Source organism: Prosopis cineraria, unplaced genomic scaffold (assembly GCF_029017545.1).
Source record: "Prosopis cineraria cultivar Desert tree isolate PC_DT_omini unplaced genomic scaffold, ASM2901754v1 PC1, whole genome shotgun sequence".
In the NCBI taxonomy this organism is placed as follows: domain Eukaryota; kingdom Viridiplantae; phylum Streptophyta; class Magnoliopsida; order Fabales; family Fabaceae; genus Prosopis; species Prosopis cineraria.
In genome coordinates this window covers 55,729,879-55,745,006 of record NW_026555332.1, presented here as the reverse complement: position 1 = coordinate 55,745,006, position 15,128 = coordinate 55,729,879, and the positions used below count along the sequence as shown (strand labels likewise).

Below are 15,128 nucleotides of genomic sequence, written 5' to 3'. Positions count from 1 at the left end.
CATTTTTTAGTAAACTGTGAATTAGCTACCTATATCCTATTTTTTGGTCCAGAGAAGGTATAAAAAAAAAAAACCAACTCACACAGTTTTAAAAAGTTAGTTAAGTATAATAATTACATCTAAAAATTTTAAAACTATAAAAAATTATCCCCATAATTTGTCTAGTGAAAATAAACATTGATTTTATGATGGACAATTTGAGAAAAATTGTAATAAATGCTTTTTAAAATTTTTAATTTTGCTAATAAATAAAAACATGGTAGTTTTTCCCAAAATTGGAGTAGTATCATTTTAATTAAAACTAGATGAAATTTTTTTCCCATCCAACAAGTTGTTGAATGTCATAACGCAAACTCATGTGAGCAAAAGGTTATATCCGTTTTTCCGCCAGATAGAAAAGCTTTCCAATTTTCATAGGGCTGATAATTGATATCCCCCTAAAAAAAAACTTTTTAATAAGTGGATTATAAACTTTTTTTTTACTATTACATGCCCAAGATTATTTAAAAAAAAAAGCCTCAACAGAAAAAGAAATACTGTGTTGATTGTTGTGAGAATGAACTATGTGTATCAAAATCATTGTATGACTGAGTGGCACTTGATTCAACTGATTAAGTTAAATCAATTTATTTCGGAGCTAAATCAACATGCACGGGCTTGATTTATCTCCACATAACGATAATTTGAATTACTTTAAGCGAGAATTGATAATAGTTTCAATTTTTTCAAAATAATGGAATCACAAAAAGAGATGGCTGTCTTTTTGGGTGACGAATTAAATTGGTAAACAGCCATGGCCTTGGTGTATAGGAGACCCACGCGCATTAGACAGGTCCACATTGTTGACTCCGCAGAACGTAACCTTCACAATGTATACATTATTACATTATATTTCCAATCTTCATTTCATTTTTTTAAAAAAAAAATAATACTAAAAGTCCACCCTTTCTCCTATAAATTGAAGCTGAAACCCATTGGAGCACTCACTCGTCTTGCAACGAAGCATTCATCAGTTTCCAAATTCAAGAATACCAACATGGCAGTCAAGCTACGTTCTCTCTCAACAATGTCATTTCTTCTTCTCCTTCCCCTGCTCACCTCCTTGGCCTTTGCAGACACTTCTCCTTCGACTCCTGTCACCCCGGGAACCGCATGTAGTTCCACCCCTGACCCTTCTTACTGCAAGTCCGTTCTCCCTCCCCAGAAAGGCAATGTCTACGACTATGGCCGCTTGTCCGTCAGTAAATCCTTATCACAGTCTCTTAAATTCTTGAGCCTCGTCGATAAATATCTCCGTCGACGATCTACTCTATCCGCGGCCGCTGTTCGTGCACTCGAAGATTGCCGGACGCTCGGCGGGCTCAACTATGATTTCCTTTCCAATTCCCTTCAAACTGTGAACAAGACGACTAAGTTTCTTCCCAGCTTGCAAGCTGACGATATCCAAACCCTCCTCAGTGCTATCTTAACTAACCAGCAGACCTGCCTGGATGGCCTCAAAGACACGGCTTCAGCTTGGAGCGTCAGGAACGGACTCTCCGTCCCACTATCTAACGATACCAAGCTATACAGTATGTCACTAGCTCTGTTCACCAAAGGCTGGGTTCCCGATACCAAGACCAAAACGACTGCGTTCCAGCCTACCAGGAAACAACTTGCCTTCGGAAATGGCCGTTTGCCGCTGAAAATGTCAGGCAGAACTCTTGCCATCTACCAGTCTGTGAGTCAGAGAAAAATGCTTCAGACAGCCACCGTGGGCGGTGACGTGGTTGTTGTGAACGACATCGTGACGGTGAGGCAAGACGGGACTGGAAACTTCACCACCATCAATGACGCCATTGCTGCTGCTCCAAACAAGTCTTCCTCCACGAGCGGCTACTTCCTCATCTACGTCAGCGCAGGTGTCTACGAAGAATACGTCACCATCGATAAGAAAAAGACGTACTTGATGATGGTCGGAGACGGTATCAACAAGACCATCATTACCGGCAACCGAAGTGTCGTTGACGGGTGGACCACCTTCAACTCCGCAACTTTCGGTAATTAACTGAAGAATGTCTCTGCAAAATTCGACATTTTTTTTAAATTTTTTTTTGAAGGTGGAGAATTAACGCTTACTTTGTGAATGGTGCATATGCAGCTGTGGCAGGAAAAGGATTCGTGGGAGTGAATATGACGATTCGCAACACCGCGGGGCCGGAAAAGCACCAGGCCGTCGCAGTTCGAAACGGAGCAGATTTATCCACGTTTTACAGTTGCAGCTTCGAGGCGTATCAGGACACGTTATACGTGCATTCCCTGAGACAGTTTTACAGAGAATGCGATGTATACGGAACCGTTGATTTCATATTCGGAAACGCCGCCGTCGTGCTCCAAAACTGCAACCTGTATCCGCGTTTACCAATGAGCGGGCAATTCAATGCCATCACAGCACAGGGGCGGACCGACCCAAATCAAAACACGGGTATTTCTATCCACAACTGCAGCATCAGAGCGACCGACGATCTGGCGGCGAGCAACGGTTCGGTGAGCACTTATCTTGGGAGGCCGTGGAAGGCGTATTCGAGGACGGTTTATATGGAGAGCTTCATGGATAGCGTGATACAGAGCGCGGGTTGGCAGAAATGGGACGGTGATTTTGCATTAAGCACTCTGTATTATGCGGAGTTCAATAACAGTGGGCCTGGGTCGAGCACCGCCGACAGAGTGACGTGGCCGGGCTACCATGTTATTAACGCCACCGACGCTGCTAATTTCACGGTGTCCAACTTCTTGCTCGGAGATGACTGGCTGCCTCACACTGGAGTCGCGTACACCAGCACCTTGATCAATTGATATGGGCATATTCTAATTGATTTATTATTATCCATTTTTTTAATTTCCTAGAATAAACGGGGTTATGCCAAAAGCAAAGACGGGGCTTAACATGGTCCATTCGTGAGTCGTGACACCCTAGTAGCCCCCCAAATTAAATATGTTCAGTTTCAAAATTTTTTTACTGATTATATATGCCTTTGTTGAAATTCAGTATAATTATTTTGATACACTAATCCAAAATTATATGTTGATTTTGACTTCCGTTCCCGTTGTTTCTTTTGCTTTTACTTTTTGTACTTCTGTTACCCTATTGCCTCTTTTATTTAGTAGCTTCCGTGTCGTTTAATTCCTTTCCAAATCAAAAATCGTAAGCCGAATTTGAGAGAAACGGAAGTGAAAGTGATCTAAGCTTTTCTAAGAAAATATAATGAGACTAGGCAGCTAAGTATATATGAAGGCCTTGCACGAAAGAGCACCCAAAGTGTACGTAGCAGTGATATATTTGGCATACTCATCACTATTAAAAAATTCAAATTTAACACAATTCTCACTAAATATCATTTTTTTAATTAAATTATATTTTAATAAAAAATTTTATCTCTTGCTAAATTTATAATTAAAAAAGAACTCACTAACTTTAGCAAGGAATTATGTTTTTCTCGTTAATTAGTGAAGGATTTAGTGAATCCCTCACTAATTTTAGCAAAGTACTGAATCCCTCATTAAATTTCTCACTAATATTATTTTAAATTTGATAATTTAGCGAGGGATTAATTTCTCACTAAATATACCTTTATTTAAAAATAACGATCCCTTCAAGCCTTATGCTCTCCTTTTCTGTCAATTGAATTGAAAGGCACTTGTAGCTATTATATAAAAAATTAAATATATATTATTTAACTGCATAAATATATTAAATAATATATTATAAAAATACACACATATATACATATTAAATTTTCTTTTCAATTATTAATATATTAAAAATATTTATATTTTATTTAAATCATTCTTTACATTATATTTTTAATAAAATATTATTCTATTAATGAAAATAAACTTAAAATAAAGAATATAGTAAATATTAAATAATTTTATTATAAATATTTTAGTTAAATTTTAAATTTAATTTTTATTCTTAAATAAAAATAATTAAACTTATAATTAAAAGTCATTCCCAAAAGTTAGTTTTTTTGTAGTAATTAGCTAGGAATAAAATCTCTCACTAATTATTTTATTTTAGAGAGGGATTGATAATCTCTTGTTATTTTTCTCGCTAATTTTTTTATTTTAGAGAAGGATTAGTAGTCCCTCACTATTTTCCTCGTTAATTGTTTTATTTTAAAAAGGGATTGATAGTCCATCATTATTTTTTTTGCTAATTCTCTTATTTTAGAGAGGGATTGACAGTCCCTCACTATTTTTCTCACTAATATTAAGTCAAGTTATGAAATTAACATCTCTCGCTAATTTGATATTTTAGAGAGGAATAAAAGATCCTTTATTAAATTCTCTCGTTAATTTGTATTTTTCTGGTAGTAATTACTTATCAAGTTATTAGTTGGTATAATGATATCTGATTACCTCATCAACGAGTTCTTTTGTTTTAGCTTACTTATAGACAGCTAATTCAAGAAATGACTCGGCACGTGACACGGACGGCAATCATTTGCACAAGACCCTGCTTTTGACAAGGCAACGGGATTAAAGCATCCAGTTAGTTGGTCAGCGCGCTGATTTAAACTGCATTTGCTTCCAACTCAAGCGTACCTGGACCATACACATGCCCTTTCACAAAAATGGATAGTATGATATTATATTCCTGCATTTGTTTAATGCTTTGGATGAAAGCAAACCATTAAATTAAACATTAAGGTCCAAGGCCGGTTCTTCTTTTCCCTTTCATTTATGTTAAACGTAGATACTGTTGTTTGTTTTCATACATTTATATATTGAGATCACCTCAGTTTTGAGGCACAGCAAGCTGAATGGCATCGCACTTTCACAAGTGTGAGCCACTTGATGATCTGTGCTGCTACAAATATTACCCCACGTGCTTTCATTTTACAATTTAGAAGTAGATAAATTCGGGTTTATCTTGCTTTGGAAAATTCGTTCTTTACATTGTCAGTAACCATGTTCGCCTTCCAGCTGCAAAGAATCCGAGTATATTCATTCATCCACCATGAAAGAGAGTGATCATTTTACACATGTAAGCGAATTATTTTGTTCCTGATTGGCGTGTGTATGAAGTTTGATCGTCTCTGGCACCCCACTTTAAAAGGTGTTGATGTATGTTGTAATTTTTGTATAATAGGAGGCATTTTAGGACTGCTCCGGTCTGTGCTAGCTTCATAATTTACATATTAACCAAACCCATCTTAACAGATTAAACGTACATTTGGAGAGTCGTCTCATGCCATGCATGTGTCATTAATAGACGTGGAATGCCGCTGTGACATACATGTAAGATGCAACCACACAAAACTGCATAGTTTTTCTTTGTTTAAGTTAACGACTAATTATTAAGTGCGGGTGTCAGGCTGTCAGCGCCCATTTCTACATCCAATTGTGCAAGGGACAGAATTAATTCGAGATCGAGAAAATGCCAGGGATATATTTTAATAAGGTTATGAAATGTAATAACAAGCAAGGAATGTTATGTTTAGGTTAGAAAGGAGAGTGACGTGAAAGGAAATGAAATATATAAAAGCTGGTTCTAATTAGACCTGGTTATTGTCTAAGGCCTGGCAGATGGACAAGGAAATGCTGCACAAGAGGCGGAAGTTGTCCTCTTTATGCAAGAGGAGGTGATCGTCTCCGTTAAGGTAACCCTCACAGGTTGACACGGCGTCCACCGCAGCCTGCAGCCATTTTTCAGTGTCCTCTCCGATCTTCACCAGCATCGCCGCCGTTGCCGTGTTGAGCTGCTCTTGTGCGTCTCCCAATATATCCAAGCAATCCGACATGCCCTGCTGCACATCCGGCGGCAAACTGTCATCCACCACCAGCACCTTCAAGTGATTTATTATATCTGTAGCGTTGTCCTTGGCAGCCTGCACTGATATCAACGCCATCTCTTTCAGCCCTCCCGTTTGGCTTCTCGGGTCCTTTTTTAGGGTTTCCATGCACACGTCCTTCGATGGCGTTTTCTCGCATACCTTGCTCACCAGCGCCTCCCCTCTCAGTTCTTCTTCTTCTGCGTTAATCTGGTGAGGTATCAGAACCAGGACGCACACGCCCATTAATGCCATCAACAGCTTTGAGATGTTTTTCATTTTCGCTCTTTGCTTTCTGAAGCGAAGCTGCTATTTCGTATATATTACAAACTGCTGTTTGCTGTGATTGAATGGGAATGGTTGGCCTCTCTATGAGAATGGTCAAGTTGAAATGCCCGTCTTCTAAATGTATTATTGTTCCTCTAAATTTAGTAATTCTCTTTTAGCCACTCTTAAATTAGATTGTAGTTATCTAGTTTTTTCTTTTTACCAAAAATGAAATTACTCGTATTTAGGTTGCAGTTATCTAGCTTTTACCAAAAACTGAAATTACAGTTGGACGCATGCAGTGGTGACTTGTAATTTTATTTTTATTTTTATTTTTTTGTGTTTAAATTCTTGAGGTCAATATTCGTATTCTAGGGATGGGAACTCCATTTTTATAATCATTTTTATTATTTATTAATTATTCACCCAGGTGAATCAGCCTCTTACAAGGAACTCTTGTACTTAAGGCCCAAAAGGAAAAAAAATACCGAGCCACACATGCGTCCGATGTTTTACTTCTCCTTGGTAAAACGCTTTTTTTTTTTTGATTTTTAAGGTAAACGAGGTCGAGAAAATGTCGTCTAAACTTGTAGCCCCAAAAATGCTACATTTGAAAGCCTCAGGCCCACTCCAAGCGAAATAGAATAACGAGGAAGACCGAGAGCTATTAGCTACAGTTTTTAAAAAAAATTTAAAAAAAAGAAAAGAAATTGTGGACCAAACATTTCCTTGACCGTCATGCGCGTTATCATTTGCCAAATCGTGGCTTCATAATTCTAGCAGTCTATTTTTTACCACCAACATTTATTGTTAACTTTATGCTAATAATTTTAGTGTTGAATATTTATATTGAGCCAATGAAAGAATTAAAGGGTAAACAGTGAAGGATTAAAAAATGATGTTAAAATTAAGAGATAGAGCACAAAAGGGTAGTGGCCCAAAAAACCCGAAGAGGATAGGACTTGGACTTATTTAGATTGAGATTGGAGCACAAAAGGAAAGTAGTGGTAAATAGCCGTCAATCAAACAGTGTCCTCACAAGCGGAAGCGGAAGCAGAAGCCCAATCAATTTCTCATAAATTAAGCAAAACCGCATTGCAGGTTGCAGCAGCGCCACCGCTTGGTGGTAACCAACAAGGACCACGTCATTCACATTTTTGTCCTATTTATGTATTTCGAGTAACACAACAGGATTTCAAAATATAATTCATTGCCAGATAAATAAATAAACAAATGCTCACATTCAAAGGGGCATAATATAAATCATCCAAATAATATTACACCTAGTGACCAGTGTTACGCTTTTACACCTAATAATATTGTTAGAGATTAGACTCAAAGTTACTCAGCCATTACAACCCACAAAAAAATACGTGTACATAATTATATTAAGGTGACTATTCACAAAGATAAGACAGATAATTTAGCCTACAGATTCTTTTCGAATACAAAGCGTTAAAGCAACGTGAATAGTAATATTAGTCGGTATCAACAAAGAAAAGGCCACTTTCGTCCTTTGGCTCGTTGGGCCAGTCTGGGCCCCAACCCCACATTGTCCCCGGCTTTCCGCTACCCGCTCCCTCCAAATAGTCAAATACCCTTCCATCGTCCATCATCGGAACTTTTCAATCGGGTCTCTCCTGGTGAACCCGATTCCGAACTCCTCCTGTTCTGACCCAACTCTTCCTTACTCGCCTCCACTATTACGCCCAGCACATCTAAATCGAACTCCATCCTCGGGCACGAAATCGGAGGAGGAAGATACGAGCAGCCAGCGAACTCTCCTTCGGACACAGCCGCCTCTGTTCTTTGGGGCGAGATTGTTGAAGGCTGAACCAGTGCTCGGCATATTGGGCAGTTGGAATGAGAGCGGAACCATGTATCAATGCAATAGGTATGAAAACAGTGGTTGCAGTTAGGGAGGAGGCGACCGTCCTCGTCTTCTTGGAACTCCGACAAGCAGACGGCACATTCCTGGAGGTGGGGGTGGGTGTTGTTGGAGTAGATGAAGGTGGGAAGGAACTTGAAAAGAGAAGGGTCGAGGGCCGTTTGAGGGTGGGCGGTGGCAGTCGGGAGGAGTAGCTGAGTCTGGCGACCGCGGCGTTGTGGGCGGCGGCGGCGGCGGCGGAAGCAGGAGGGAGAGTAGGTGTGGAGGAAGATGATGAGGATAATCATGGAGAAGAGAAGAGTAGCAGAGCAGAGCAGGAGCTTACCGTTATGGGCATATTTATTATTGTGAGCGTCCGTATCCATATCCGTGAGCGCAGTGTGAGACTGTTGGGACAGAGAGTAGTTTCAGACTTTCAGTTATTTATTTATGATTGTGGGTGGAGGGAAGCTTAGTCGAAGGTTCCTTTTTTTTTTCCCGCAATATTTTTGTTAGCTCCGGAATAATTTCAATTTTTTATTTTTAATCAAGTAAATCTCGTGAGATATTCCTATGCAACTTGATATCTGATTTTTTTAAATATGCACTCGTTTTGAATAAAAAGATGATTATACACCTTTCAAGTATATATATAACTTTGCAAATTGTCAAAGAATGGTTGTCTTTAATTGGTGGCCATGCTATCTCAGTCTTTTGAAATAGGTTTCGGTTCGAATTTGATATTATATGCTTGTATTTGTACGTCAACGCGTGTCTTTCTTTTTTTATGGAAAAGTAAAATTTTGAGGGAAAAAAATATGCATATTTCTTGTGATAAAAAAATTATACACAAGATTTTTTTTCTCGTGATAAATAAAAATTACACATATTTCTCATTTCAAAAAAATTATGGCATTTCATCGAGAAAAAAAATTATTGCACCGTTTAAGGTTGATTAATTGTTCGGAATTTTTTTTTAATTATATATTGATACATTAGCACATTGACATTGGTGAGTTATCTACGAAAGCACATGCCTAACCTGTGGATTGTTAACGTTCTTTTTTAAAACCTGGAATTAGGATTGAAGTTAAAGTGACTCCACGCCGGTATGTGGTGATACACCAGAAGAAGAAAAATTGAACGCACTTCCTTCGATTTAGTTATTATGCATTGATCGGAATAAAATATGCTAAAACACGCGAACACCCCCCCCCCCCGGAGAAAAAGGGGAAGGCAAGAGCACGACTTGTTTCATAAGGATAGGATGGCATCCTGAACATGCATCCTGCTTTAAGGATCTGAGACCTGCAAGTTTGTGCAACACAATGTATAAAACTGCCTCTAAGACACTTCGCCTTCGGCTGAATGAAGTATTGAGCAGGCTTATTCACCATTTTCAAAGTGTCTTTCTTAAAGACAGACTTATCTCGGGTAATATCCTGCTTGTTGCTGATTTAATGCACCTAATTCACCATGCAGACAACAGAAAAACGAAGCTGGGAACTCTAAAGATTGACTTCTCAAAGGCCTTCGACACACAGTCTTGGAATTTTGTCACGACTATCTTACAGAAAATGGGATTTCTGCCAAAATGGATCAATCTCATCTTTCAATGTTCGTCTACAATTGGATACAGACTCCTTTTAAATAGTCAACTCTCCTGCCCCATCTCCCCCAACAGCCAACAGAGGATCCCCTTACATTTACATTTTAGCTACAAATGTGCTATCATGCGTCATCCTTGATCGTGAAAAGAGTAAATCATGGAAAGGTATTAAGATTTGCCAGAATGCAATCCAATCACTCACTCCTAATATGCTAATGATCTCATATGGTTCTTTGAATGCACAAACTCAAATTTTCATGCCATCAAAGAGGCTATCCAAATTTTTTTTTTTTTTTGCGCCCTCTCCGGCCAGCAGATCATTCAAAAAAAATCAAGCCTCGTTCTAAGCCCCAACACACCTTTTCCAACAAAAGAAAGAAAGTATAAAGCGATAACCCAGAGCAGCCATGAAGCCACAACTACGAAAGCAGAAAACCATAGGAGCGAGCAAGAAAGACTTGTTACAGTTGAGCACAGAACGCCGCTAATGTCACACGAAGATGAAGAGGCTATTTGGGAATTCCGACGCAGCCAAATGGGACTCCGAACTAACATCGAAGGGAGTGATTCTCCTATGTTCAAAGGAAATATCTAATACCGTTGGAGAATGGCATCCTTAAAGGGCAGGTGGTGGCGTGGTGCCAAACGTGCGTTATGATGAAAATAGGCAAATTTCCTTTTCCACTGGCCACTTTTCGATGCACTACCAAACAGGCTCTAATATTAGCAGAAAGGATTCGCGAGGGGCAAGCATTTTCTTGCCAATGGGTGCATACAAGGCCTGGCTCCAAGTCTCAGGAAGCAGGCACCTTTTTTTTTTAAAAAAAAAAAAAGCCAATAGGGTGGCTTCATTCATCTGCGGCATCGACTAACTGCGCGTTACACTAAGCGATAGTTAAAAAAAAAAAAAATTCCGGTTTTATCAAAAGAAAGGAATCAGATCAATATCAGACAATCACTAGTCAGTGAAGCGAAACGCTACACCAAAGGTTCATCAATCATTAGTAAATTTGTTTCTCAAAACAAAATTGTCTGCCTTCTTCCACTCTCTCAGCAAAAAATTAAAATTACCAAAAGCAAACAGTTCTAACGTCACAAAGGAGACGACATACAAAATAACTGCAAGATAAACGTAAATCTCCACGATGCTTGAATTCCAGAATTTAAACTCTGAATCCTTTACTATTTCTTCTTCCTCTGGCCCGCTCAAATTTCCTTCCTTTTGAACGGACATAGGGCTTCGAGTGGCTATGTGGCACACCTGGAGCTGGCCCAAAGTGCTTGACAGCTTCACGGGCATTCTTAGGACCTCTGAGGAGAACCTGACATCATTGCAGAGAAAAAATCGTGATTCAGCATCACGTCTATAATTTCCTTGCTTTAAAGAACAAACAAGTGAGATGAAATAATTACACTTTATAAGTATAAACCATAAATATATATCCAGTAAGTCACCAGGATTCTTATTAGGCCAGTCAGGATACAAAGTTAAGTACTTATCACATTATTTTCCTCCACCATTTATAACCCTCACAAGTGAATACGAAAGGTTTTTGATGCGGACCCTAGCTAGAGTGTCTTGTTTCAGAACATTATTAATTTTAAATGGACTTTAGAAGTGATTGCCTAACATGAAAATCATTAAAAACTAAAAATAAACAAATAATAAGAATAAGAATAATTTCCACATACCATAATTGCTTGTTTCTTCTTACATTCCCAATTTTTGGTCGTTAGCTTGAATCTTGCATGACTTATTACCATACTTATTGGTTCACCAAGTTGTAAAAAACTAGTCCTTTCCATTAGACCCAATCCCTGTTGGTGACTTATTACCATACTTTATCCTGAAAGCTAACTATTTTAACTTATATGATTATGATAGCTTAGTATTATGATAACCAAAACTTACATATACTCTATTGATATATTATTTTCCTCTATTCCTGATTTAGCTCTTGCTTTACTCAGTAGAAAAGGTTTTTTGTACCTCTCACTCGGTGTCCTTATGACAGTCCAAGGGGTCAAGGGCGACTATAGACTTTGACTCCTTTGTATTCAGTAATAACTCTAAAATATCCACAGAAATAAAGTGTTCGACTCAGCCTCTCACTTCAAATAGAGTAATCTTCCATGAAACATTCCTAAAACCGGTTTCTTGTCACTTTCCCCACCACTTCAAAGTCAGATCTCTACCTCTGAATACTGAAGGTGACTTCAGAAATCGAACATTCCCTTGAGTATATAATTAAGCATCACTTAAAAACTAACGAAATTTATATTTTAGAAAACTAGTTATTCATGTATAATTTCTTCGTGAATCTTATGATTCAATATGAGTCACGGCTCAACAATATTCTGATTTGTAACATGAACCGAGATTCATAACATGTCTTAAGAAGAAAAGGAATAACTCATTACAATAGCTAAGTAATCCACAAGCACGCTCCCGATAAGAATATACAAGCAGTTGAGATAAGCATGCTCATAGTGACAAAGGCCACAATTGGAAAAACAAGTGACATGCTAGGCTTCATGAAATTGTACTTGTTTTCTATCACTTAAATCTAAAACTACGAGGGACTACATGTTTTACAAGTAAAAACTCTTCTTACACCACCGTTCTTAAACATTCTCATTCAAAAAAGGGCAACGGAATATGAAGAAATTCAACTACGCAACAGCAAAATGGTTAAGGCTTCGATTTAATACATTCAGAACAAAAATCACATTTAGAATCCGGCATATAATGCAAAACATACTAGCAGCGTAAAAATTTATACCGTGTTCTGTCCTAGGGGAGCTCTAAGAGCCAGCTGATCAAAAGTCAGGCACTCTCCGCCAGCCTTCTCAATTCTAGCCCTAGCAGTTTCAGTGAACCTCAAAGCAGTCACCTTCAGCGCGGGGACTTCATACACACGAGTGTCATCGGTCACAGCCCCGACCACTACGGCGATCTTGTCTTCCTAATGCATGGACCAAGAAGAAATAGGTAAGAAATATCTTATATTTTTTTCCTCAGTAGTTGCACATAACACAAGGTTCCAAGAGAACATTTTCATAGCTAACAAATACTGTCATGTATCGACTATTTTGTAGCAGATGTAACCAATCAAGGTTGTGAACAAAGCCACACAAAGCTCAAAACCTAAGCGATAGGTACCTTTCCCTTCATGAAACGAATCAACCGAGATAGAGATAGAGGCGGCTTGTTGACCTTGCTCATGGAAAGCCGTTTTAGAATCACCGCATTGAAATTACTCTCAGTCCTCCTAACAAGAAACCGGTAAAGCTGAAAAAGTAACAAGTCATGTCAATTACCAACAGCAGTGCAGTAAAACTAGAAAGGGGAGGAAGAGTGACATTGAGAGAGAGAGAGAGAGGGAACCTTGACAAGGAGCTTCAAGTAAATATCATCAGATTTGGGACCGGTTCGCTTGGTCTTTTTGCTCTTACCTCCTGCTTTCAAATCGATACCCTGCAATTGATGAAAATGAGAACAGAAAGTCGATGCGAGAAGGAGGAGGGTTCAGAGACAAACTAACCATGGTGAATGGACTGGTTCCGTCTCTGCGGCACCGAGTTGCTGCTCTAGGATGAATCCAGGAGGGGGAAATTAGGGTTTTATTGCGATTGCGGAGAACAAACCAAGTTCCGCCCCCTAGGTTCTTGTCCTGCACTGTATCTAGTCCGTCCGTTTAATCCGACGACTACGATCGCCAGGTCGTCTTGTAACTAAACCAAACGCTACGTTTCATTTTATCTCTTCCAGTCCTCCTCCATCACGAATCCCCATCCACCTTGTGTCCCGTTTGGTTGCAGCAAATTAAAGATAGGGAGGTAAACTAAAGGTGAAGTTTAAAATTTTGTTTGTTTGGTATGCACAAAGAGGCTTCTTAGAGAATAATTTGATGGAATTGTGTTTATACCTACACACAAGGAACTAGGTTCCACTTCTCTGAACTAATGTTTTCAAAACTGAATCAAATATTGAATCGAAAAAGTTAATGGTTCACAATTCACATGGTTCAATCAGATTGGACCAATGGTCAAATCAGTGACGTAATCATTAAATTAAAAAAAGTATATATGTATATAATAATTTAAATATAAGAAATACATATGAAATTACTATTTAACTTTAAAAAAATCAAATATTTTAAGTTTATCATGACTTAACAAGCCACATGATATAACATAATATCAAATGATTAAAGAAATTAGTAATTTTTAAAAAAATTGATAAAGATAAAAAAATTTGAACAGTCCAGCTTTTGAAAATTGAATCCAGTTTCCAATCTGATTTCAATTTTCAGTCCATCCGCCGATTCGAAACAGCTCAACACGATTCAACCTCTAAAGCAATTTTCTTATATGAACCAAACCGATTGATCGTCGGATCAATCTGACTGTTCGATCTGATTTTAAAAACACTGCTCTGGAGTTCTCTGAGGCTTTACTTATTGACTATTTTGCGCCGATAGCCTCTTTTCCTATAACATAAAAAATGGAGGACCACGTTCCACAACATACTTTAGATTTTCAATGGTGATATTGATCCTCCTTATTGGCAAAGAAAATCTACTATCAATGTTCACCATGCATGTGTAGTAAGTTATGCTGCCCTCTTTCACAAACTTCGTTCAAACTTTGTCATCCTCTTCCTCCATGTCTCTATTGTGCAACTGCAACCACTTTATTGAAAACTTTGTCTGAAGTTCATCATCCTGTCCCTCCCCCTCTAAACATTAACTATGTGGCCATTCCCCACAAACTCTGTCTGAGTATATCATCACAAATTTGGGTTCCAAATCTCTATCTTCTTTTATGGCATTTTAGATCCATGTGTGAATGTATTTCATGATTGTTAGCTTTGATTTATGAAATTCAATCTTATTATTTATTTAATGTTTGAATGCTTCATTGATTGAGTGTGGTTGTCATCTTCCTCGTTTTGTCTTCTTTGATAGTGTTTTTTTTTTTTAACAAATGGTAGTTTTTCATAACAGTTTGCTTGCCTTTGCTTCGGGCATTGATGGTTTAAATCTGGCTCTTTTTTTTCAAGGATATATTGATCTTTTTCAAATATAAATACAACGTTAAATAAAATTTTTATCTCACTTCCATCACCATATTAAACATATTTTTAAATCCCACTTTCACTTTCATAAAAAACAATTCTCTGTACCAAATGAGCCATTACTATTCTACTCGAATAAAGAGAAAACATGAGAAGAAAGATATGGAGAAAAAAATAAGTTTTTCTCTATTTGGACAAGGGAAAAAAATAAAAGGAGAGAAAAAATATGAAAGAAAATGGGGCGTGGAATCCACCACATTTTTTATAGTACTCTTTTCCCTACATCTACCCACCTCTCTCTCTTCTATTTTCATGCTAGACTCTAGAGATCCCTATCTTCAATCCACACAGTAGCTCTACTTTCTTCTTTTTTGACATCATGTTCATTACAGTCAATGATTAAAAAATTGAATCAAATCAGACGTTCGAATTGTCGACCAATCAAGCTAACAGCTCAATTAAGTTGAAAAACTTGTTTGAGGAGTTGGG

At 38.0% G+C, this 15,128-nt stretch overlaps 4 protein-coding genes across 4 annotated transcripts; 1 reads left to right on the top strand and 3 right to left on the bottom strand.

The window, feature by feature from the left end:
* The first annotated feature begins 1,003 nt into the window (after positions 1-1,003).
* On the top strand, positions 1,004-3,078 carry LOC129322405 (probable pectinesterase/pectinesterase inhibitor 7). The gene is made up of 2 exons (XM_054968737.1): positions 1,004-2,039; positions 2,141-3,078. Exons 1-2 carry the CDS (start codon positions 1,037-1,039, stop codon positions 2,833-2,835), a joined length of 1,698 nt encoding a protein of 565 aa, XP_054824712.1. The 5' UTR covers positions 1,004-1,036; the 3' UTR covers positions 2,836-3,078.
* A 2,259-nt stretch (positions 3,079-5,337) lies between these two features.
* On the bottom strand, positions 5,338-6,173 carry LOC129305934 (pectinesterase inhibitor-like). Its single transcript, XM_054946163.1, has one exon. It carries the CDS (start codon positions 6,093-6,095, stop codon positions 5,541-5,543), a length of 555 nt encoding a protein of 184 aa, XP_054802138.1. The 5' UTR covers positions 6,096-6,173; the 3' UTR covers positions 5,338-5,540.
* Positions 6,174-7,320: 1,147 nt separating this feature from the next.
* On the bottom strand, positions 7,321-8,499 carry LOC129292303 (RING-H2 finger protein ATL5-like). The gene has a single exon (XM_054929883.1). It carries the CDS (start codon positions 8,334-8,336, stop codon positions 7,674-7,676), a length of 663 nt encoding a protein of 220 aa, XP_054785858.1. The 5' UTR covers positions 8,337-8,499; the 3' UTR covers positions 7,321-7,673.
* Positions 8,500-10,518: 2,019 nt separating this feature from the next.
* LOC129319424 (60S ribosomal protein L18-2) lies at positions 10,519-13,241 on the bottom strand. Its single transcript, XM_054964491.1, has 5 exons — positions 13,105-13,241; positions 12,948-13,037; positions 12,723-12,851; positions 12,343-12,525; positions 10,519-10,881 (listed from the first exon to the last, which is right to left on the bottom strand). The coding sequence occupies exons 1-5, from the start codon at positions 13,105-13,107 to the stop codon at positions 10,723-10,725; spliced, it is 564 nt and encodes a 187-aa protein (XP_054820466.1). The 5' UTR covers positions 13,108-13,241; the 3' UTR covers positions 10,519-10,722.
* Positions 13,242-15,128: the final 1,887 nt, after the last annotated feature.

Coding starts and splice junctions, on each gene's coding strand:
- LOC129322405 (XM_054968737.1), top strand. CDS start 1,037: ATGGCAGTCAAGCTACGTTCTCTCTCAACAATGTCATTTCTTCTTCTC. Junction 2,040..2,140: donor CTTCAACTCCGCAACTTTCG/GTAATTAACTGA, acceptor GTGCATATGCAG/CTGTGGCAGGAAAAGGATTC.
- LOC129305934 (XM_054946163.1), bottom strand. CDS start 6,095: ATGAAAAACATCTCAAAGCTGTTGATGGCATTAATGGGCGTGTGCGTC.
- LOC129292303 (XM_054929883.1), bottom strand. CDS start 8,336: ATGGATACGGACGCTCACAATAATAAATATGCCCATAACGGTAAGCTC.
- LOC129319424 (XM_054964491.1), bottom strand. Junction 12,526..12,722: donor TTCGTTTCATGAAGGGAAAG/GTACCTATCGCT, acceptor TCCATGCATTAG/GAAGACAAGATCGCCGTAGT. Junction 10,882..12,342: donor CTCCCCTAGGACAGAACACG/GTATAAATTTTT, acceptor CAATGATGTCAG/GTTCTCCTCAGAGGTCCTAA.